At 44.5% G+C, this 25,585-nt stretch overlaps 1 protein-coding gene across 1 annotated transcript in view; it reads left to right on the forward strand.

The window, feature by feature from the left end:
• The first annotated feature begins 372 nt into the window (after positions 1-372).
• The window catches only part of LOC119953535 (inactive tyrosine-protein kinase PEAK1-like), a 97,905-nt gene continuing 72,692 nt past the window's right edge, over positions 373-25,585 (forward strand). The window contains exon 1 of the mRNA XM_038777906.1: positions 373-1,512. Coding sequence (XP_038633834.1) covers positions 941-1,512 — 572 coding nt within the window. The 5' untranslated portion in view covers positions 373-940. The remainder of the gene's footprint in view (positions 1,513-25,585) is intronic.

Consider the following 25,585-nt stretch of genomic DNA (forward strand, 5'->3'; position numbering starts at 1 on the left):
TTATACATTATTCTATACATATCTATACATGTTGAATATAAAGTAGACACCAACCCAGCTTTAGAAAGGACGCAACACCTGCATAAAATTCAGTTTCTGTGGTTGAAGATAGTTTGACAACATTTTGAAAGTAACGAGTTTTATATTTTCTGCTTGTGTTGGCAAAATAATAGAAACTTCAGGATTGTCGGCAGATGCGATATAAAGGTCTTGCATCTTCACAGCTCAGAACAGATGGATTTTATGAATGTGAGATATACAGGATGTTTGATTTTATGTATGATAGTCAATACTGTAGCAATGACACCATAAAGAGGTTTCGCTCGTAATCTCAATAAGAATAGTCATTGGATGCCATAGAAACCACTGCAACTAGAGAACAGGAAGCTTTTGCACCAGCAGAAGCTTCGCTCGGGCTGGTTAAAAACAGGCCCAATTTTCTCAGGTACGGAAAGAAGGTCAGCTTTAATAAACAGCAAACAGCATGGAGCACGCTGAGTTACTGGAGGAGTACCACAGGAGATGATGCAGCTTCCATGGAGGACAGAACTTCACAAGAGCTACAGCCGATAGGTTAGAAAAAGGCACTGAGAACATTTGCAATGTGGAACATGAGGTTATAGGCAGGAAGCAAAGGGATATCGGAGTAACTGCCCCGTTTGTATGTTATTTTTCCCCACCGCCGTGATAATCCTGTCCTAAAATATGTATTTGTACACAATGAATGCCAGGATCATGAGATTTTCTCTTGAAACTTTAACTGAGAAGATGGTCTTTAACTGGTCCTGTTGATCTGCTCACCGTGGCAAAAATGACTGACAATCTTAATCAGCTTCAATTCAAAACTCTCATGTTTTATAGGAAATATCGTCAATGTAAGCAGGCATGTCATTGCTTTCTTCCTGAAGTGGAAGCAGATATTGATTGACGACATTTTAAAATGGAAAGTGGTTATTGCAACCTTACTTCACAACATTGCAAGACATCAGCAAGGAAAGCGGCTGATCCACGAAACAGAGGACTACCGAATAATTCCTCCCAGTCACATCGAATGGTGTCTTCTGAAGACAAACCACAAGGAGATGAATCTGCTGCAAAAAACTGTGCCGTGTGGAAAAGGCAGCAATTCTTTCACAACCCTAACCCGTGGAAAGGTAAAAAGAACAGTTCCGAATCTCCAAGCAATGATAATAGCAGACCCCATCACACTGTGCAGTATGTCAGCGCTCAACGGACTGTGCTGAACATGAGCCAAAGGTACAGAGGAGCAATTATCAGTAACAAGGCCAACGGTTTTGAGCAGTTGTCGGATGAAGAGAGTGTGTATGAGAACTTGGATGCGTATTGGCACCAGCCGCACTATCAAAGATGTAATGATAAAGCAATCACTTATACAACCCCATCTGAGCTCTTTGTTAGTGCCGAAAAAAGAATGACACTGAGCAAACCCCAAATGCAGATGTCTGATTCTTCAACCCTGCAGCCGCCGCCACTGCCTGCAAAGTTTAGAAGGTATTGTGCTCATGCTGAAAGCAAATTTCATGCCATATATACTGAATAGATATCTGTATTGAAAACTATAATGTAACGCTAGCTCTTAAATGGATGGTGCACCTCATGCTTTCCCTTTAATTACAAAAACCCTGTCCGGCCCTCAGACAGTATCTGATAGAACATCCGTACCATTTATTGCATGAAAGCTGTAAGTTATTCTGAAGTATGGAATGGTATAGAACAAGCTTTGATCATGCCCTCCAGAAAGGACAAAGAACAAAGGACAAAGAAAAGTACAGCACAGCCACAGGCCCTTCGGCCCTCCAAGCCCGTGCCTACCATGCTGCCCGTCTAAACTAAAATCGTCTACACTTCCTGGGTCCTTATCCCTCTATTCCCATCCTATTCATGTATTTGACAAGATGCCCCTTAAATGTCACTATCGTCCCTGCTTCCACCACCTCCTCCGGCAGCGAGTTCCAGGCACCCACTACGCTCTGTGTAAAACTCCTGCCTCGTACATCTCCTCTAAACCTTGCCCCTCGCACCTTAAACCTATGCCCCCTCGTAATTGACCCCTCTACCCTGGGAAAAAGCCTCTGACTATCCACTCTGCCTATGCTCCTCATAATTTTGTAGACCCTAATCAGGTCGCCCCTCAACCTCCGTCGTTCCAGTGAGAACAAACCAAGTTTATTCAACTGCTCCTCATAGCTAATGCCCTCCATACCAGGCAACATACTGGTAAATCTCTTCTGCACCCTCTCTAAAGCCTCCATATCCTTCTGGTAGTGTGGCAACCAAAATTGAACACTGTACTCCAAGTGTGGCCTAACGAAGGTTCTATACAGCTGCAACATGACTTGCCAATTCTTATACTCAATGCCCCGGCCAACGAAGGCAAGCATGCCGTATGCTTTCTTGACTATCTTCTCCGCCTGTGTTGCCCCTTTCAGTGACCTGTGGACCTGCACACCTAGATTTCTCTGACTGTCAATGCTCTTGAGGGCTCTACCATTCACTGTATATTCCCTACCTGCATTAGACCTTCCAAAATGCTTTACCTCACATTCATTATTAGATATTGTTTTGTTTGAAACTTTGATTGAAAGGGAATACTCAACAGTCTTGGCTCAATGGTAGCAGTTCTGTTCCTGAGTTAGAGATTGTGGACTCAAGCTCCACTCTAGAGGCTTTTGCACACAATTTTAAGGAGGCACCTAGTACCAAAGGAGGGAAACACTGTCAGAGGTGTTATTTTTCAAATCAAACATTAAACCCGTTTCCCCTATAGAAAGTTTACCCAGCATTATTTCAAGAAGAGGTGGGGAGCTTTCCTGATCATGCTCAACCAATATCACCAAAACATCTAATCATTTATTTTTTCCGTTGTAGGTGTGACCTTTGCTATGTGCAATTTGTTTGCTACGCTTCCCAAATTAGGTTTGGGATATCTCGAGATTTTGAATGTTGCTACATTAATGCAACTTTCTTCCTTTCCTTTTGTGCTTTACGAACATTGGAACATAAGACATAGGAGCAAGAATAGACTGTGCAGCCCCAGAAGCCGGTACTACCATTCAATAGACCATGCCTGATCTAACCTAGTCCTCAGCACCAGTCTCTTATTTGTCCCCCATAACCCTTGACTCCCCTATAGCTAAAAAAATCTGTCCATCTCAGCCTTGAATATATTCACTGATTCAACCTCCACAGTTCCCTGGGGTATCAAATTTCAAAGTTCTGAGAGAAGTAATTCCTCCTCGCTTCTATCTTAAATGGGAGGTGCCTTATTCTGAAGCTGTGCTCCCCATTTCTAGGTTCCCCCACAGGTGGCATTTTCAACTGCAAATTGGGTGCAGAATGGTGAAAGGTTCCAGCTCCGTGAGCCATTTAAAATGTTATCCGCACTTCTGATTCTTGGTGTGGGGGAGGGGGGGGGGGGGGGAGGGGGGGGGGAGCAGGCTAGATTAGAAGTTGAGACGGGTGACCCTGAAAGTTGTAAGGAGGATGCCCGATGTGGAGCAGGCTTGGCAGAAGGCCTGATCTGGGGCTCTGACATTGCTTTCAAAAATATATTGAAAAGAAGAAATCATAAAACATCAGTCCAGCCCTCACACCCCTCACTCCCCCCTCCCATATACTCCCTATGCCTCATCCTTGCCAACCTACTACACCTCATGCCCGTTACCCATACCCCCTTTGGCCCTTCATACCTTGCATGCCAACCTATGCCCCTCTACCAATCTCCTATGGCCCTTCATAGCCTCCATACCAACCTATTCCCCTGTATCCACCTCATGGCCCTTTCTAGCCCGCTTGACAATTTAGTGCCAACTCACGCCAACCCATATCCCCACCCATGATCATTTGCCCTTGCACCTTCCATGCTAACTCACCCAGTAGCCACATGGGAGGACATCAGGAGCCATGCAGAGAACAGTAACGAAAACCTCTGACCTCGCCCGCAGCTGGTATTCTCCAGACCCGATGAAAGTCAATGGAGTGTTGGCTGAGATGCCAAATTCTCCCTCTCACTTGCAGTGGGGTGGCAACGGACATGATCGGAGAATTCCACCCCAGATCAAACAAAGTTCTAAATGTCTTGCAGACTTCACTATATTGAAAATAAAACTCTCAGCCATAGGAACACGACTAGGCCATTCGGCCCTTTGAGTCATGTTTGTGGTCTCAACTCTACTTTATCGTCTGCCCCGCACAACTTTCTTTGCCTAACAATCCTTGTCTAACTCTGCCTTAAGCCTAGCCTCCACTATGTTCTGGGAAAGAGAATTCTACACAGCAGTGACCCTTTGGGAGCAATGGATTTTCCTCATCTTTGTCTTTAGCACGGTGGGCTAAACAGCTGGCTTGTAATGCAGAATAAGGCCAGCAGTGTGGGTTCAATTCCTGTACCCGCCTCCCTGAACAGACGCCGGAATGTGGCAACTAGGGGCTTTTTACAGTAACTTAATTGAAGCCTACTTGTGACAATAAGGGATTATTATTAAAAGGTAAACCTCTTATTTTTAAACCATATCCATAGCTTTTGCCTCCCCGACAAGGGGAAATATCCTACAGGTATCTACCCTATCAAGTTCCCTCAGGATCTTACATATTTCAAAAGGTTACCTCTCATCTTCTAAATTCCAATAGGTAGAGGCCAAACCTTTTCAACCTTTCTTCATAAGACAACCCCTTCATCCCAGGGTTGAGTCTAGTGAACTTTCGCTGAACTGCTTCCAAAACAATTTTGTTAAAATTGCACCAAGTACAGCTGCAGTAAAACATTTCTACTTTTATATTCCAGTCCTGTTCCATAAATGACAACATTCCATTTGCCTTCCTAATCACTTGCTGAGCCTGTGTAATAACTTTATGTGATTCATGTACCAGAGTACCCAGATCCTTCTGTCCCATCAGGTTTTGCAATATTTCACAATTTGAATGGCATAATGTTTTCTATTCTTCCTGCCAAAATGAACAAATTCACAGTTATATTATGCTCCAGTTGCCAAGTTTGTGCCTACTCACTTAGCTGGAGTGGCACAGTGGTTAGCACTACTGCCTCACAGCACCAAAGACTTGGCTACAATTCCAGCCTTGTCTGTGTGAAGTTTGCACATTCTCCCCGTGTCTGCATGGGTTTCCCCCGGGTGCTCCGGTATCCTCTCACAATTCAAAAATGTGCAGGTTAGGTGGTTGGCCATGCCAAATTTTCCCTTAGTGTCCAAAGGATGTGTAGGTTGGGTGGAGTTACGGAGATAGGGCAGGGGAGTGGGTGGAGTGCTCTGTTGGAGGATCAGTGCAGACCGATGGGCTGAATGGCCTCCATCTGCACTGTAGGTGTTCTATGAACCTGTCTATATTCCTTTGCAGACTATCTAGCTCCTCTTGACAACTTACTTTCCTATCTATTTTGGTGTCATTGGTAAGTCTATCTTTAATACAAGTCATAAAAATCAATTTAATACATTTCTTCAACCACATAAAGATGCATAACAACAACATTTCAATCAGATGCACAATCCCTTATAACAGCAAGCGTTGGAATTCATAATCCCACTTCAAAAAGTCTATATGCACTTGGAGCTATCAATCAAGATGTGAAAGTCTTGCGGCTGGTTTAGCACACTGGGCTAAATAGCTAGCTTTTAAAACAGACCAAGGCAGGCCAGCAGCATGGTTCAATTCCCGTACCAGCCTCCCCAAACAGGCGCCAGAATGTGACGACTGGGGGCTTTTCACAGTAACTTCATTTGAAGCCTACTTGTGACAATAAGCAATTTTCATTCATTTTCAAATGTCAGGCACCCTTCTGCAATGGTGGGCAGTTATGAAATCAGTCATGCCGCAGTAACCAAATAATGGAAGCCCTCAGGCTTATGACAACAGACAGACTGAATTAGAAAATAATGTTTATTTTAGCACTCTAGACACTCTTTTCAAAGACTTAAAGAGCAGGACTTTTAAATGCCTGGATAGCTTAACTGTTTTCTTCGGCAGTTTCTATTGACAGTTCCTCTCGACACTTTTGACAGATCCTCTTAACGGGTGTTTTGACAATTTTGACAGTTGATTTTTACAGGTCTGTTGACAGTTCCAATGGCCCTGGCGGTTAATGAGTTTATATACTTTTTTTACACACATTCATGGCTACTTTTAACAATTCAAAAGGGTATCTTATCTCGACAAAAGGGCACCTGACCATCCCCAAAGTTGTCCCAGGACCGGCACCTTACCTCCCCAAAGGAATCCACAAAGCTTAGACCATGAAAGACCATGAGGGGATGTGAGGGGAGATGGGGAGTGGGTAGAGGACCAGTGAGCATGGATTTGCTATCGGGGTGGATGGGCAGGAGATGAGGATTTGAGGGGTGAGGGGCAGAGGGCCTAACAGCTTCTAAAACAACTGGGATGATGTTACAGAGAACTGAGAGGGGCTATCCAATCAGCACTCCTTGGAAATTACCCACAGCTATGGCTGCCTCGGATCTGCTTTCAGGGTCAGCAGGCCCAACTTGATCTTCACTTCCTCAGAACAAAAATTGTGCCTAACAGCATCCTTTAATCTGGGGCAGGTGGGGGGGACTCGAGCTACCTGCCTTGATAGAAAATCTGGCCCCTTGTGTCCTCCTCACAACTTGCTTTTCCACCTATCTTCGTACCAACGAATTTGATTATAAAGCACCCAATCCCCTCATTCAAACCTAAAGCATATTATGAATACTTGAGGCCCCAGCCCTGATCCATGTGGTAACGCAGAAATTATAATTTTCCAGCCTAAAATGACCCATTTAGCCCAACTCTCTGTTTTCTGTTAACCAATCTTGTATTCATGCTAATATATTATCCCCCAACACCATGACCTCTTACACTATTTACTAAACTTTTATGTGACACCTTACTGAATGACTATTGGAAATCCAAATATACTACATCAGCTGGTTCACCTGTATCCACCCTTTTGTTCCATCATCAAAAAACTCTCGATAATTTGTCAAACACAATTTTCTTTTCAGAAAACCATGCTGACTCTGCTTTATTATATTAGGATATTCTAAATGTCCTGCTAGGAATTCTTTAACAATGGATACCAGTATTTTTCACAATGACAAATGTTAGGTCAACTGTTTTCTGTGTCTCTCCTTTCATGAATAGGGGAATTACTTCTGTAGTTTTCCAGTCCACTGAGACCTTTCCAGAATCGGGGGAATTTTGGAAGATTACACACAATCTATTTTTTAATTCCCCAGGGTGCAGGCCATCGAGTCCAAGGAACTTGTCAACCATTAGCCCCATTAGTGTGCCTAGTACTTCTCGTGAAAATGTTTATTTTAGATTCTTCCCTTTTTACCACCGATGTTCTGCTACTATTGGGATACTTTGGGAAAATGTGTTAAAGATGAGCGGACATTTAAGGAGACATTTAACTTTTTCAAAAATATATTCCATTGAGAAAGAAAGACCCTACAAGAAGGATGTACCATCTATGGCTAACTAAGGAAATTAGTCCTTAATGGCCATGAGGTCAGATATAAATATTTGCTTCCCATCATTAATTCCACGTCTCATCCTTCAAGGTAACAACATTTACTTTAGATGATTTCTTCCTTTTATATACTTGTATGAGCTCTGAATGTCTTTTTTTTATATTTCTTGTTAGTTTAATCTCAAAGTCTACATTCTCTTTTATAATTATTTTGAGTCACCCTTCGCTGGTTTCTCAAATTTGCCCAATCTTCTGGCCTAAAACTAATGTTTGCCTTTTCTTTCAATCTGATACCATTCTTAACTTCCATAGTTAACCATATTTCTTCACCCTTCTCGTAGAGCCTTTCTTTCTCAATACAATTCATCATTGTTAAAATTTATGAAATACCTCCTCAAATGTCTTCCATTGCTAATCTTTTAATTTATTTTCCCAGTCCATTTTAGCCAACTCTGTCTTCATATTTTTGTAATTGTCTTTAGTTAAGTAGAAGACACAAGTTTTGGACCCACATTTCTCACCCTCAAATTGTATGTGAAATTCTATCAATATATGATAATTCTTCAATGGAGGATTCATTGTCATGAAATCATTAATTAATCCTGTTTCATTTCACATAACCATATCTTAAAAAGAACCTATTCCTTGACTGGTTCCACAACTATCCCAAATATACTTTATGATCTAATCCTGAAGGCTACCTTTGCCAATTTGATTTGTCCAATCTATGTGAAGATTAAAGTTTCCAACAACTATGGCAGGATCTTACAAACCCCATTATTTCTTAATTTATGAACAGTTACACTGTTAAGAGACCTATAATCTAATCCCACAAGCGACCTCTTACTTTTATGTTTCTTATCACCACCCAAATTGATTCTGCAAATCGATTTTCCAAGCCAAGATACTGTCTCACTGCCATATTAATCTCACCCTACCCAACCTTCTTTCCTCTTCTTTCTATCCTTCTGAAATGTAATATACCTTTGAACATTTAGTTCCCAGTCTTACTTTCCTTCAAACCATGGACCGGATTCTCTGTCCCTCCACACCCGTTTTCTGGTGCTGCGTGCCCCTGCTGGCAACGGGATCCTCCGTCCCAGCAGCTGGCCAATGAGGTTTCCTATTTTGGGCACCCCCATGCCTTCGGGAAATCCATGGGCGTGAGTGCCCTGCCGGCAAAGCGGAGGATCCCGCCGACGGAGAATCCCGACCCATGTCTTTGTCACCGCTATCTTATTTTTATGTGTGTCATCGATTCATCTTTCTTATTACAAATTTTGCTTTCATTAAGATAAAGAACCTTTATTTTGCATTTTACCATTTTTCTCCACTCTGACCCTATTTGCTAGTGCACAAATTTGTAAACTCCATCCCTTCCAGTCACACCCTACTTATCATTACCCATATTGCTGCCCTGTTCTATGTCCTTCTCTTTTCTTGTTAATTTTCTGAATTTCCAATCACTTGAACCCTCGTCCACTTCAACTGTTTAGTTTAAAGCCCTAACTGCAACCCTAGTTGAGGGAGGTCTTGTGGGGCAGTGGGGAATGCCCCTGCCTCTGAGCCATAAGCTCCAGGTTTGTGTCCCACCCCAGGACTTGAAAGCCAAGGCAGGTGGGCTCATAATGTGGCCAAACAGGTTGAGTGTGCCAAATCCTTCCAAAACACGGCAATGGCTGGCGGTAAAAGCGGGGAAGACTCCTGGTCAGCCACGTTTGATGTGGAGTGGTGCCCCCTCAAGCCCCTTAGCTGTTCATATTCCCTCAGCAGAACCTCCTTTTTAGTCACACCTCTGTCATTGGCACTGGCACAAACCAGAAAAATGGGATCTTTCCCCTCCCACTCCAAATTGCTCTCCAGCCCCAAGGAGAAGGCCTGAACCCTGGCACCGGGCAGGCAACGCACCCTTTGGGGCTGACACTCTTGGCTGCATATATCACATCTATTGCCTTAAATGTAAATGTACTACAACATTCCCATGTTTCCATCTATTCCTGTGAATGGCCGGTTTTCTCACCCACCCTGCAGTCCACCTACTTGTCCATCGAGGACATTCTTTCTTTCTCATTCTCTCTGCAGTACCTGCTTATTACCAAAATAAATGAGTTGGGTTTACTGCCAGGCAAACTTCCAGGCATGAATTGCCTGGAATTCCATAGAAAACCTCAAAGAGGATTTCGGTGGCGAGGAGGGTAACTGGAGGAGGAGGCAGCAAAGTTTTGGAAGTGGAGATGGGTGATCTTGATGATGATTTTATGTGCGAGCTTTGAAACTCAGCTCAGGTTTGAGAACAACAGGACTCTACACTTTAACGTTGACTAGGTGTCGCTGACAAAGCCAGCATTTGTTGCCCACCCCTTAATATCCTTGAACTGACCGTGCTAGGTCATTTCATAGGACTGTGCGTCTGAAGTCACATGTGGGCCAGATCAGATAAGGATGGTAGATTTCCTTCCTTAAAGGACATTACTGAACCAGGTGGGTTTATATGATAATCAACACTAGTGTCATGGTCATCATTACTGAGGCTCGCGTTATATTCTAGAATTATTAACTGGAACCCTCTGCCTCAGGAGGCGATCGGGGTGAGGGGGTCACTGAAAATTTTTGAAGCAGAGATAGATAGATTTTTGTTAGGCAAGGGAATCAATGATTATCAGGGGTAGATGAGAATTCGGAATTCAACACAAACAGTTCAGTCATGAATGGTACAGCAGTCTTGAGGGGCCAAACGGCCTACTTCTGCTCCTATTTTGTATGTTTGTGTGATTCCAAATTCCACAAGCTGCCCTGGTGGGATTTGAACCCATATCTCCAGAGTATTAGCCTAGGCCTCTGGATTACTAATCAAGCAACATTATCCTTATGTCACTATTTCCCCATTGACTACATAGGCATGGAACCACGCGGCTCATATAAAATAAAAGGACATTTTAAAGCATGTTCAAGCCATGCACAGTTTATGAATTACCCAGGAACTTGGGAGAATTTAGATTCCTGTTGCTTTCTCCATGGCAATTCCATAGCCAATCAGAGTCAACTTGCCAACCAATCAGCACCCTCTCTCCTATAGCATAAATTGTTGTGATTGCTTGAAATTTGGTACTTTTGCATTTGTTCTGATGAGTGCAAGATGAAAAGCTTCGGTAACATTTCTCTCTTTTCAGCAATATTAAAAATTAAATCCGTTTAAAATAAATTGTTGAAGCACATGAATCTAGCAAATCAGACATGTCTATACAAATGGATTAAATGCTCATAAGGTATGGTTACGCAGCGTTTCTAGAATTTGTCATCTCATATTTTATTTGCATAAGCAAAACTAACTGAATTATGCACTTGGGGGTCTCTATTTTCCATTAGCGTCGCAAAGTCTTCCCTTTTCACACCATTGTGACCACCTAAAATTAATGCGCATCTTTATATCGTGGCAGGAAGTTTTTTTTTAACCTGATGTTAACAGCAGATGAAGGGTTATCAGTGGAAAATAAAACCTGCATGTACACATAACAGGAAATGGTAGTTTGACTGAAAAATAATACATGCTCTTTTAGGAGATTATAACATCGCAACATATCTTCTACAGTCACCAGTTGTTGAACTGGCCAATAATGCCAACTATCACTGCAGCACCTTCTTCAATTTCCATCACCTAACTAATTAACTGTCCGTTAGTAATGAAAATAATACAAGCTGACTTGCCCTCAGTCATCTCCAAACCCATCAAAGGAAACAAGAGAGTCTTTGCATCATTGATTTATGTTGCTCCAGATGCTGCTACAACGTCAGAATGGTGCATCATTTAATAAGAATGTAACATGCTACAGCATCGTGTAGCAACAAAATAATAGCAGCATCAAGGCAAACGCGAGCCTGTCTAAGTTGGAAAGAAGAGGGTGCAGAGAGGAATCAATCAAGTAAATAGAACCTACATTGTGTCAGTAACATGTGATTGTGGCTGGTAAAGAAGTGAGGACTGCACTGGAATTCATTTGTGATTTAGAATTACCTACTACAATAATGTGTGGACTGTCCAAAATTTAAATCCAAACAAGGGTAGTGGGAATCTGGAATTCACTGCCTGGGTTGGTGGTGGGGGCAGTGACCCTAAACTCTTTTAAAAGAAACCTGGACCTGCACCTTAAGTGCGCTAAGCTACAGGGCTATGGAAAGGTGCAAGAAGGTGGGATTAGGAAGGGCACCAGGAGGACAGCACGGTGGCCCAGTGGTTAGCCCTGCTGCCTACGGCGCTGAGGACCCGGGTTCGATCATGGTCACTGTCTGTGTGGAGTTTGCACATTCTCCCCGTGTCTGCGTGGATTTCCCCCCCACAACCCAAAGATGTGCAGGTTAGGTGGATTGGCCACACTAAAGTGCCCTTTAATTGGAAAAAAATAATTGGGTACTCTAAATTTACATAGATTTACATAGAATTTACAGTGCATAAGGAGGCCATTCGGTCCATCGAGTCTGCACCGGCCCTTGGAAAGAGCATCCTACCCAAGGTCAACACCTCCACCCTATCCCCATAACCCAGTAACCCCACCCAACACTAAGGGCAATTTATCATGGCCAATCCACCTAAACTGCACATCTTTGGACTGTGGGAGGAAACCGGAGCACCCGGAGGAAACCCACGCACACACGGGGAGGATGCGCAGACAGTGACCCAAGCCGGAATCGAACCTGGGACCCTGGAGCTGTGAAACAATTGTGCTGTCCACAATGCTACCGTGCTGCCCCAAATTTATATTAAAAAAAGAAAGGGCACCTGGGTGTCTTAGGGCTGGTATGGACAAGTTGGGTCGAACGGTTGTAACTTTTCTATGAAGGCCCTGATCACATGCCGATCATCACTTCTGTTGCCAAAGGATGATTGTTCACTTATTTTTATGAAACCTAATGGAGATTCCCGATTGGTAAACCCAAATCTACAAATCTTAAAATGTAGTTAAGTGTCAGTTCATAAATATGATTAATCCCATTAGCAGTATAACTGTGCCGGGGGCCTAAACAGCTGAGGAAAGGGAATAAAACAGCAAAGTTAAAAATAATGCATTTCGAAGCAGACCTCTTCAGGACCTCCTTGTCAGATTGAACAAAGGAGAACATTGGTCTTAATGTTAAAGTGGTGAAGGTGACATGATTCATGAATGGCATTGGGCAAATGTATGAGGCGCAATCCTTTGTGTCGATAGACAAATTTGGATGTTTGAACTTGGACACTAAGAGGATGTTTCCCCCTGCAGGGGCAGCACAGAACTAGGAGTCACAGATTAAAACTCCCTTTCAAGACTGAGATGAGTAGATTTTTTTTTTCTCCCAGAAGTTCATTAGTCTGTGGAATTCTCTTCCCCAGAGAGGGTATGGCTGTGAATGTGGTCAAGGCTGAGTTAGATAGATTTTAGATTGACAAGGGTAATAGGTGGGGGATTGGGAGGGGGCGGGGGGGAAGACACAACAGTGGAGTTGAGACCACAATCAGATCTTATTGAATGGCAAGACAGGCTCGAGGGGCTGAATGGCATTCTCCTGCTCCTGATGTTTGTGTTATCGGGTAAACCTTTTTTATATTTGAAAAAAAAATTCCAATTAAGGGGCAACTGAGCTTGGCCAATCCACCTACCCTGCACATCTTTGGATTGTGGTCGTGAGACCCACGCAGTCACGGGGAGAATGTGCAAACTCCACACAGACAGTGACCCGGGGCCGGGATCAAACCCGGGTCCTCAGCGCCAGGCTGTCCTTTTTATTGGGTAAACTTTAACCAGAATTTAAAGAACATTTGGCAGAGAAAAGTATTTGGGGACTGGTCTGTAACCGGGACCCGAACCACTATTGCATATTGTAGTGCAACGTATATGCTGTCAGTTATGGCAGTAAAGGAATGAATTGAAGGCTATGTGTGTTACAGCAGCAGCTTACTCCTGTTACACTCTGTCGTCTGATTGTGGAGGAGGTACTCTTTGCTACTTGTGAACATGAGAACAAGCAGCTGTGAAAATAATCTTCTAACACCCATCACTTTTCAACTGGTCTCATTTGGAACACTTTGCAGGTGCACGGGGAGTGTTGTGAGATTCGGTGTGGTGGCTGTCTTTTGTTTGAATGCACAAGGCCGTTGGCTGCAATTTATAATTGTTTCTCCGAATGAAACCTCACCGTTTAGAAAAAGTTGGCGTGAGCGTGAAGAAGCAATTCATAGATACTTCGCCAGGTGCTGACCAAGCAGAAAACCAACGGCTGTGGTCATCAGACAACCACAATATCAGATGGGTCAAACAGAAACCAAGGTGACCACAGGCACCCATGTCTTTCAATATCCTCTATTGCCATTTAACGACTGTGGTCACATTTCTGCATTGTGGGGGCTGAAATTTGTCACTCAATTCAGTACATAATCTAAAGGATGAGATGCGACAATTTTCTCTTTTAATTTTGTTCACATTAAGATTTTTTTAATGTGCAAGGTTCCCGTGGGGTGGAAATGCGTGTATTGTCAAAATTGCAAGGGAAACTCCGAGAGTCTATTTGGCTGGTTTTGAACAGATTACGATTGTGATTTTCTTTAAAAAATGTTTTACTTGTGCGCATTGGTATCTGATGTACAGCTCTGTGTAATGATCCATAGAGAGGCAATCGATTCTTCAGTTCTCTGCAGATCCCAGAACGTCCCCAATCTCGGTTATAACCTAACCCACCTGGCAGCAACAGACCTCCTTCAGGTCTGACGCTCCTTTAGCCCTCTGTCCAATTACATTTTATGTTCAAGTCAAAGGCGACGTGAAGCCAATATGTTTGTTTCCGGCAGGTTAGATTGTCAGATTTTAAAGTGGGAACAAACAGAATTCTTCCGACTCCTAGTAGCTTCAAAAAACACGTCTTTGCGGACTGATCACTTTGGTTCCTTCTCAGTTCATAATTAGTTTAAATTAACAATGTGCTAATAATGTGCCTCAAGCAGTAACATTACAAACGTAGGATCTAGGAGCAGGAGTAAGCCACTCGGCCCATCGTGCCTGCTTTGCTATTCAATAGGATAATAAGATTGTAACCACAAGTTCACATTCCAACCTACCCCCGAATAACCTTCCACCCCATTGATAATCAAGAATGTATCTAACTCTGCCTTAAAAATATTCAAAGACTTTTCTTCCACTGCCTTTTGAGAGAGTTCTACTTCACTCTGAGAGAAATAATCATCTTAATATTTGACTTAAATGGGCGACCCCTAATTTTTAAACAATGACCACTTAGTTTTAGATTCTCCCACTGGAGGAAACGTTGGGCTCAATTCAACCAATTGGGAACAAAGTTCCGTAGCGAGCGCTTTTAGCCACGTGTTTCCCAGAGCTCTCAACGTGACTCATGTTGTATTAGGGGCTCCCAGCAGGGAATCCCCATTTTTAAATAGCATCCCACTCTCTGAGGAGCCCAAAGCGATTCACAACCCCCACTGCCCAAACGTACTACAGGAGGGTCCCCCCCCCCCCCCCCCCCCCCCCCCCCCCCCCCCCCCCCCCCCAACACCCACACAGGGCACCCCCGTCCTGATCACACGTGTGCTCAAAATGCCAGTTTGGCACCCTGGCAGTGCCTGTGCCAGCTTGCAGTGCCACCTGGAAGCCTTGGAAGTGCCAGGCTGGCACCCAGGTGGCCCTGCCAGCTGACATGTGCACTGCCAGGGTGCCAGGCTGGCACTGCCAAGGTGACAGGCTGCCACTGCCGGGGTGCCCAGGTGGCACTAGCAATGCCAGGGCACCACCCTGCCTAAAGAGCATGTAGCTGGGGAGCATCTCCCTTGGGAGACCCCCACAAGTGCAATTCAGCCTGGTCCCCGCTTGTGGAGACTAGTACTGAACAGTGCTCGCCCAAGGTTTCCCAGGTAAAGGAGATGAATCCCAAAGCCTCAAATCCCTTGGGAATCTGCATATTAAAGTGCGACTAGCTGTCTCGCTCTAATATGCAGGTCTGTCAAAAAGTGATCCCACCAACAATGGATGGGATTTACATCACAACGTTCGCACAATCACGTTGGATCTCACGAGGCGTTGCGAGCCGGGTAGCTCCCAGGGTTGGGGTCTCCCGGCTTTTACCGGTTATGCTGCACCACGGTGAGCTGCTTTTCAGGCGCAGTGTAGCCATTGGATCACGCCCATCCTCTCCACATCCACCCTGTCAATACCCCTCAGGATCTTATATGTGTCAATCAAGTCACCTCTTACTCTTCTAAACTCCAGTGAATACAAGTCTAACCTGTCCAACCATTCCTCATATGACAATTCATCCATTTCAGGTATTAGTCCAGTAAATGATCTCTGAACAGCTCCTATTCCATGTACATCTTTCCTTAACTAAAAGAAAAATATTGTACACCATATTCCAGATATGATCTCACTAAGGCCCTGTACAACTGAAGCATAATCTCCCCACTTTTGTATTCAATTCCCTTTGCAATAAATGAACATTCTATGAGGTTTCCTAATTACTTGTTGTACCAGCACACAAACCTTTTTTTATTCGTGCACTTGGACACCCAGATCTCTCTGCATCTCAGAGCTCTGCAATCTCTCACCATTTAGATAATAAGCTTCTTTATTATTTTTCCTGCCAAAATGAATAATTTGACATTTTCCCACATTGTACTCCATTTTCCAGACCTTTGCCCACTCACTTTGTCCATATCCCTTGTAGCCCTTGACAATTTACTTCCCACCCATCTTTGTATCATCAACAAATTTATCACCAATACCTTCAGTCCCTTCATCCAAGTCATTTATATAAACTGTAAAAGGTTGAAGCCCCAGCACTGATCCATGGCACATCATTCATTACATCTTGACAGCCAGAAAATGTCGCAAATATGCCCACTCTATTTCCTGTTAGCTAGCAATCTTCTATCCATGCCAATGTTACCCTCTACAGCATGAGCTTTAATTTTCCATGATAAACTTTGACATGGCACCTTACCAAATGCCTCTGGAAATCCAAATACATTATACCCAGCTTTATCCACAGCATTTGTTAGTTCTGGAAGGAACGCCAATAAATTAATTAAATATAATTTCCCTCTCACAAAGCCACGTCCTGATTATCTTGAATATTTTAAGTGCCCTGCCATAATGCCTTTAATAGATTTAGATTTAGATTTATTGTCACATGCACCCAGGTACAGTGAAAAGTATTGTTCTGCGTACAGTTCAGGCAGTTCCATACATGAAAAACATAGGACATACGCAATGTAAATACATAGACTTGGACATCGGGTGAATCATTTGCCGTATAGTGCTACAACAGTAGAGAAGATGCGTAGAGAGATCAGTTCAGTCCATAAGATGGCCATTCAGGAGTCTAGTAACAGTGGTGAAGAAGCTTTTGAATCTGTTAGTGTGTGTTCTCAGACTTTTGTATCTTCTGCCCAGTGGAAGAGGTTGGAAGAGTGACTAAGCCGGGTGGAAGGGGTCTTCGATTATGCTGCCCGCTTTCCCCAGGCAGCGGGAAATGTAGACAGAGTCAATTGATGGGAGGAGCGTCCGTGTGATGGACCGGGCGGTGTTCACGATTCTCTGTAGTTTCTTACGGTCTTGGGCCGAGCTGTTGCCATACCAGGCTGTGATGCAGCCAGATAGGATGCTTTCTATGGTGCATCTGTAAACATCTGTAAAGCAAAATAGCTTCCAACATTTTCCTTATGACAAACGTTAAGTGAAGTGGCCTGTAGTTTGTTGCTCTCTGTCTTCATCCCTTTATGAATAAAGGAGTTACATTCGCTCTTTATCAATCTAGTGGAATCTTCCCCAACTTTTGGGAAATTAAAACCAACGTATTATGTATCTTACAAACCACTTCTTATAAATACCCTAGGATTAAGTCCATCAGGACCTGGAACTTGTCAGCCCGCAGCTCCAACAATTTGTTCAGTACCACGCCCCTGATTATTATAATTTTCTTGAGTTCCTCCGTCCCTTCCATTTCCTGATTTACAACTTTTTCCTGGATGTTACTCTATAGTGTAGACCGATACAACTACCTGTTCAATTCATTTGCCACCTCCTTATTTTCCGTTATTAATTTCCCTATCTCACTTTCTCTAGGACCAAAAGTGACTCTTTCTAAAATATCTATGGAAGCTCTTACTATGGGGGCGATTCTCCCAAATGGAGCCCAAGTGCTCCCGCCATCGTGAACGCCGCTCCAGCCTCCCTTCCCGGTGCCAAATGGGCGCCGTGCCAAACCGCACATGCGCAGTTGGGCCGCGCCAACCTGGACATGCGCGGGGGACTTCTTACGCGCGCCGGCCCCGACTCAACATGGCGTCAGTGTTCAGGGGCCGGCCGCACAGGAAAGTAGGCCCGGGGTGGGGGAGAGGCCGGCCCGCCGATTGGTGGGCCCCGATCGCGGGCCAGACCCCGTCGGAGGCCCCCCCCCCCTCCCCCGCACCCCCCGTGAAGGATCACTTTTCCCCGCCCCACAGGCTGCCCCCCAACCCTACGCGCAGAGTTCCTGCATGGCCGCTCGGCCCATCCAGGCCGAGGAATTGGCGGCCCCACCGATTCCAGTGGTCCACGGCCGGCGCCGCGTCAAACGCACCGGCACAATTGGCGCTGATTCTCCGCAACTCGGTAAAAATCTGTAAAAAAAAAATAGCTTCCAACATTTTCCTTATGACAAACGTGGCCTGTAAGCTAAGTGGCCTGTAGTTTGTTGCTCTCTGTCTTCATCCCTTTATGAATAAAGGAGTTACATTCGCTCTTATCAATCTAGTGGAATCTTCCCCAACTTCCCCCTATATGTTTTTATATTTCTAGCTGTCTTTCTTTTGCACTCTAATTTTCCCTCCTTATTAATCTTTTCGTCACCCTTTGATGTTTTCACATTCTTCCTGATCTTCTGACCTGCCCAATGAAAGTATTATGTTAAGTATTTAGAAAACAACAGCTCCAAGCTTCCACTCCCAATGTGGTCTGGGGGAAATTAGGACAGAGCGTATTAAAAGTGTGCTGGCATTTCCAGCACCCAATATTTCAATCAGAGGTCATTACGATGATTCAGACATATTCTTCGGTGTTCTTTTTGTACTTGCCGTTTGAGTACAGAGTGTTCTCTATACAATTTCTCCTATGTAATTGTTTTGCTGGTATCTGTTGAGGTTTATGAGCATGTGGGAGCTTTGGATGGGTTTTGGCAGACTGCAAGATGTGACCTGTAAGCAAGACCTGTTTTGCTAGGGCTCCTGTTTTCATGGTTATTACTGTTATCATTAAACATTGTTATATATATAAAATGGGGTTCCTTCTTTTAAGCAACACATTTGACTATCTACTTTGTGGTTTCAAGTTACCACAGTACTATAAAGGGTTAATGTTAAATATGTAAATAGATAGTTAACATCAACAGTAACATAATTTCATGTGACATCAGAGTATGCTGAGAGAAAGTTTTATGTGGAGCCTCGCGCTGCACCTGTACTGTACAAAGTTAGTACAATGTTCAATAAAAGGTCAAGTTTACCGATAGGCTTGCCTTTAGCAGCATCGGCAAATCCCGACAATTGATAACCCCATCTATAACCCACAACAATCATAACAGATGGTGGCAGAGGAAAACATGACAGGAAATATACCAAATAAAGAGCCCAGTGACTGGGAGAGATACAACTGCAGGCAAAGGACAGCACAGGAAAATTACCAACAGAATTGAAAGAAAGGCCACCGTGAGTCAAAGTCAGGGAGAAAATCCTAGCTTTGGCAGAGTGCATCAACCACGTGGAAGGTCCAGACCAAGCCAAGGAGTGGCAGATCGAACATCACAGGTTCACCAGGACTGGCAAGGAATAGGCCAGTACCTTACTCAAAGCCATAGGCAGTAATGCAGATGACAGGGCACAATTAAGACAAGGCAACAATGCAAAGAGGTTATCAAAGCCTTTGATACTTATTTAGGCAGTGAAGGAGCGTCATAATAGAAAGGGTGAAGTTGAATAGACATACCCAAAGACCAGGAGACAGCATGGATTCCTTCATGAACAAGTTATATCGACGAGCTGAGAATTGCGAATATGGACCCCTGAAAGTCAAATTAATTTGGGATTGCATTGTTGTAGGAGTCTTAGAGGAGAATTTATCAATTTTCTACAGTCAAGGATGATTTGACCCTATTGAAGGCTGTGCAGTTAAGAAGGCAGGTAGAAGGGAGAAAGCAAATTCAGATATTTATTTGAAACAAGGGAATTGTACAGCGAAAAATGGCTGACATAGTGAAATTTGTAGGACACAGAAATAGCAGAACACCTAATCTAAAAAAGAGAAAGAGTGAAGAGAGTGAGGTAGCTGCCATTATTCAGTGTCCTGTTTATGATGAGAAAAGGTAGCATCAGGATGAAGCGTATCCTGCCAAAAATGCGGAGTTCCATTCCTGTAAGAGGAGAAGACATTTTAAATTGGCAAAAAGAAGCGAACAGAACATTTTTTTAAAGGAACAATTTAGATCATGGAGCATTCAAGAAGTTGAAAAAGAAAAAGGACAATGAAATGGCATTCTGGGAGAAATTACAGCATCAATTAGAAACTTTTGAAGCATAGACATTATAGTCAATGGACATTAAACAAAATTCAGTTGGACACTGGAGAAGAGTTTCAATTCCTCCAGCCGTCAACCACACCACTCTATGGTCCAGGAGGCAATCAACTGAACATACAACATACGTTCAAACTTGTTAACATATGCATTAAGAGCAAGACTCGGGACTGGATTCTTCCACCCCGCCCGCTGCAAGAACGCTACGGGGGAGATGGGGACAACGGAGAAGTCCATTGACCTTGGGCGGAATTCTCCAGTCGCCATGCGGACACAGCCAGAGAATCCCGCTCTGGGACATTCAGTCCATTGGGTCTTCTCAGCTATTCATTAAGATCATGGCTGATCTGATTGTGGCCTCAACTCCACTCTCCTTCCTACCCCCTATACCCTTTGTCTCCATTTCCCATCAAGAATCTAGTTAACACAGTCCTAAAAATATTCAATGACCTTGCTGATACTGCTCTGTTGTGAAGGGACTTCCACAGACCCTCTGAGAGAAAAATGTTTGTCTCATCTCTGTCTTAAATGGGAGACACCTTTTATTTTTTAAACTGTGTGCCCTAGTTCTTGGTTCATGAGGGGAAACATCCTCTCAGAATCCACCCCCTCAAGTCCCCGAAGGGTGTTATGGATGCGATCTACCGGTCGTGTCCTGCCCGAATGGGGTGCGCGTGGCAGATAGATGCTGGGAACAGCCTTTTCTGGGATTTTCCTGGCTCACCACGACTCACAAGATCTAACGGGATCTCACAAGACGTCGCGATCTGGATCCCGCCCATTGCGGGTGGGATCAGTAATTGACATATCTGCGTATTAGAGCGAGTAGCTAATATGCAACTCGTCTGATCTATCCCAGGCATTGGGATCTAACCCCTTCACCTCAAAGACCTTAGGCGAGCACCGTTCAGGACTGGTCCCCAACAAACAAGATGCCAAGGGTCACTGGCCAGGGCACTGCCAGGGTGCCAGGCTGGCAACACCTAGGTGCCAGGCTGGCATTGTGCCCATGCCGGGGATCGGGCCCGAAGGTGCCCTACCCACGTGAGGTAGGTGCGGGGGGACCCCGAGGACCCCCGTCTAGGTGATCTGGACCTTTGGGGGGTTGTGTTGTGGGGGGGAGGCGAGAGATCGGGGCATCATTTTAAAGTGTGGCGTCCAATCTCCTCCTGTACGGAAGAGTTCAGGCGAGTGGAGCTCCTCAGCGCAGAAAATGGGACAGCGTGCCACCTCGGTGGAACATTCCCCGCTGAGGCCCCCGATTGCAACGTTCAATAGTGCGGTCTTTCATGATTCTGCAAGCACCGGGAAACACGGCACTCTGTTACAATTCGGTTACATCCTGCCATATATGTTTCATTAAGATCCCCTCTCATTCTTCTAAACTCCAATGGATACAGAACCAACCTTTTGTCAAAGGATAACCCCCTCATAATCCCAGGAATCAGTTGAATGAACCTCCAGGGAAGGTAAAGGTGACAGTTACGGCTAAACTTCAGTACAAGGGAAGGGAAATCACAAAAACCTTTATGTGATCCAAAGCCAAGCATGTCACTGTGCACAGTATGCTAAATAGCTGGCTTGTAATGCAGAACAAGGCAACAGCGTGGGTTCAATTCCCGTACCAGCCTCCCCGAACAGGCACCGGAATGTGGCAACTAGGGACTTTTCACAGTAACTTCGTTGAAGTCTACTTGTGACAATAATCGATTATTATTATTATTAAGTTGGAGTTTTCAAAGATAATAGTGGATAATATGAGTAAAGAAAGCCAAGCCCACAGAATTCAGGACAGAATTTACAAAACTATCCAGAGATCTGGGAGAGCTGTAAAGTGGGCGGCACGGTGGCAAGCCCTGCTGCCTCACAGAACCAGGGACCCGGGTTCAATTCCAGCCTTGGTTGACTATCTATATGGAGTTTGCACTTTCTCCCCGTGACTGTGTGTATTTCCTCCGGGTGCTCCAGTTTCCTCCGAAGATAAGCAGGTTAGGTGGTTTGACCATGCTAAATTGCCTCTTGGTATAGGTTAGAACAGGGCATTATTGAGATAGGGTGGGAGAGTGGGCTTGGGTGGAGTGCTCTTTCAGAGGGTCAGTGCAGACACAATGGGCCGAACGGCCTTCTTCTGTACTGTAGGGATTCTATGAAAACAACCTATGGTATCAAATTGAGATCAGAAACAAAACCAGTGATCTAATACACCCCAAGAAGGGTTCCACGCCCACTTTCATCGAAGGTGATACAAGAAATTGAGCCAATGCTGCATCACGGAGTCATCTCGCCAGTTACCAAACCTGCAAGTTGGCCTTCAGGTATGGTTCCAATGCTAAAACCCTATGTATTAAAATGAATCTATGTTGGCCACATGCAGTTAATTTTTTTTAAAGTGGAGATAGAGAAATCAACTCAATGGAAACTGTTATTTCTGGTAATTACCTTCCAATGAGGAACAACATTACAGCGCAGTACAGGCCCTTCGGCCCTCGACGTTGCGCCGACCTGTGAAACCAATCTAAAGCCCATCTACACTATTCCATTGTTATCCATATGTTTATCCAATGACCATTTAAATGCCCTTAATGTTGGCGAGTCCACTACTGTTGCAGGCATGGCATTCACGGTAGCATGGTGGTTAGCATAAATGCTTCACAGCTCCAGGGTCCCAGATTCGATTCCCGGCTGGATCACTGTCTGTGCGGAGTCTGCACGTCCTCCTCGTGTGTGCGTGGGTTTCCTCCGGGTGCTCCGGTTTCCTCCCACAAACCAAAGATGTGCGGGTTAGGTGGATTGGCCATGCTAAATTGCCCGTAGTGTCCTAAAAAGTAAGGTTAAGGGGGGGGGGGGCTTGTTGGGTTACGGGTATAGGGTGGATACGTGGGTTTGAGTAGGGTGATCATGGCTCGGTACAACATTGAGGGCCGAAGGGCCTGTTCTGTGCTGTACTGTTCTATGTTCTATGTTTACTACTCTCTAAGTAAAGAACCTACCTCTGACATCTGTCCTATATCTATCTCCCCTCAATTTAAAGCTAGCCGTCATCATCTGAGGAAAAAGGCTCTCACTGTCCACCCTATCTAATCCTCTGATTATCTTGTATGCCTCTATTCAGTCACCTCTTAACCTTCTCTCTAACAAAAACAGCCTCAAGTCCCTCAGCCTTTCCTCATAAGATCTTCCCTCCATACCAGGCAACATCCTGGTAAATCTCCTCTGCACCCTTTCCAATACTTCCACATCCTTCCTATAATGCGGCGACGAGAACTGCACGCAATACTCCAAATGCGGCTGCGCCAGAGTTTTGTACAGCTATAACATGACCTCATGGCTCCGAAACCCAATCCCTCTACCTATAAAAGCTAACATGCCGTACGCCTTCTTAACAACCCTATCTAACCGTATCTACATTCATTACATTCTGCTTAATCTGGCACATATAAATGAACCAGTACCACATGGTTGAAGCAAGACCAAGCATGGAGTTGGGGAAAAACATCAAAAAATTCCATTCATAAAGATAAAAGAGACCCTCATTTCACCAGAGTTATTAATACACAGTGACCCGGAACTGTCACAACAGTTGCATCAGTGGCTGGACTAGGAGCAGCATTCTAGCAAATCCGGAAAGATAGAATACATAGACACAGTATATTATGCATCTCAATCATTGACTGAAATGGAGTGAAGTTATACTGTACTCGTAAAAGAGGCGCTAATAGCCACGTGGGCCTTTGAGAAGTTTGCCAGCCATGTCTTAGGTCTACAGTTTACCATCAAGACAGACTCAAGCCAGTGGTTACCTTATTAAATGCCCTGGAACTAGCGAAGATTCCACCAAGAGTCCAGTGATTTTGATTGAGGCTCATCAGATTCGATGCCGCAACTGAATATGTCCAAGAAAAATAACAAACAACAGATCAAGGGTGAACAGATATTCCTGGTTATAACGGCTGAACGGGAGAACATGAATTTCACTGAGGATATATAATCATTTTTTTGAAATAAATTTAGAGTACCCAATTCATTTTTTCTAATTAAGGGGCAATTTATTATGGCCAATCCACCTACCCTACACATCTTTTGGGTTGTGGGGGCGAAACCCATGCAAACACGGGGAGAATGTGCAAACTCCACACGGACAGTGACCCAGAGCCGGGGTCAAACCTGGGACCTCGGCGCCGTGAGGCAGAAGCACTAACCACTGCATCACGTGCTGCCCCAGAGGATATACAATCATTACCTCATTGACTACAAACTTTCTACCAGCAACAACACTGAGGCTAATTGAGATTCGAAAGGCACAAAAAGCAGGTGAATACTGTGCCAAAATTCAGGAACACGGCATCAATGGGTGGGCCAGAATACATTCCAAATAATCTCATCCTGAAACAGGGGGTGGGATTCTCCATCCGTTGATGCTGACCGAATTCCCATTGCAGTGAATGGAGTTTTGACTAAGCGCCAAATTCACAGGCAAGGAATCTCAAAATTAATTGAGGAAATGATTCCAAGCTGTATCATCTGTGCAATCCATCACGATGAGCAAAGGGAATTCCTGATGATATCCTCATTCCCATCCAGACTGTGGGAACATCACGGAATGGATCTTTTTGAATTATTTTAGAACCCAGAAACGGAAGAGCACTCGTGTCTACAAGAAGAAGACCATCTACAGAATGGGCCAACTACCCAGATGATCAGGAAGACAACCTGAACACAAAACCAATATTCTCCGATGATTCACATACGACTGCACAGAGTTTGAGAGAGAACACGGAGAACGCTAATCCTATGCAGCCTCTGAGAGAGCTGAGGGCAAGGTGGGGAGAGAGGCGAAGCCATCACAAAGCTCATCTCTGTGAACCAGGGATGGAGGTAGAGGCTTCAGGGAAGTTGTAGGGTAATGTGAATAATATAGTTAATGGAGTCAGAGATTTGTGGGGAGATGTACTAATGGTTGATGTGAAATGTGTAATAGATAGTCTACATCATTAGTGATGTAAAATCACAAGACAATTCAGTATGCTGAGAGACAGTTCCATGTAGCACCTCGTACTAAGTCTGAACTGTCCAAAGTTAGTATAATGTTCAATAAAACAATAATTCAGCCACCCCGTTGCACCCGGCACAGATCCTGGTGCAATGGATGAGTCGCGCGGGAGCCCCAAATGGGACTCTGCGCCAGGCTCTGGGCCAATCGCCAGTCACCTGACTCACTCCGCCCAGCGGAATCTGGATCTCACCCTCGCTGGGCATGATCCAGATAATGAGCCGTTAGTTTCATTTAAATACCCGGGCGCCAGATTCACCCAGTGCACAGGACTAAATGGCTGTGCCTGCGAGACCTTGCCAGGGTGCCATTTAGTACTGGTCCGCACAAACGTAAACCAGGTGTAGCGGCACCTGGGTGGGGGGAAGTCTTGCAGGCCATTGAAGAACCTCGGGTGGTTGTGGTCAAGGCAGGGTAGGACCATGGCACTCCCCCAGCACCTGAGCACCTTGGCATACCACCCGGTCACA

This window comes from Scyliorhinus canicula, chromosome 18 (assembly GCF_902713615.1).
Source record: "Scyliorhinus canicula chromosome 18, sScyCan1.1, whole genome shotgun sequence".
Taxonomy (NCBI): Eukaryota; Metazoa; Chordata; class Chondrichthyes; order Carcharhiniformes; family Scyliorhinidae; genus Scyliorhinus; species Scyliorhinus canicula.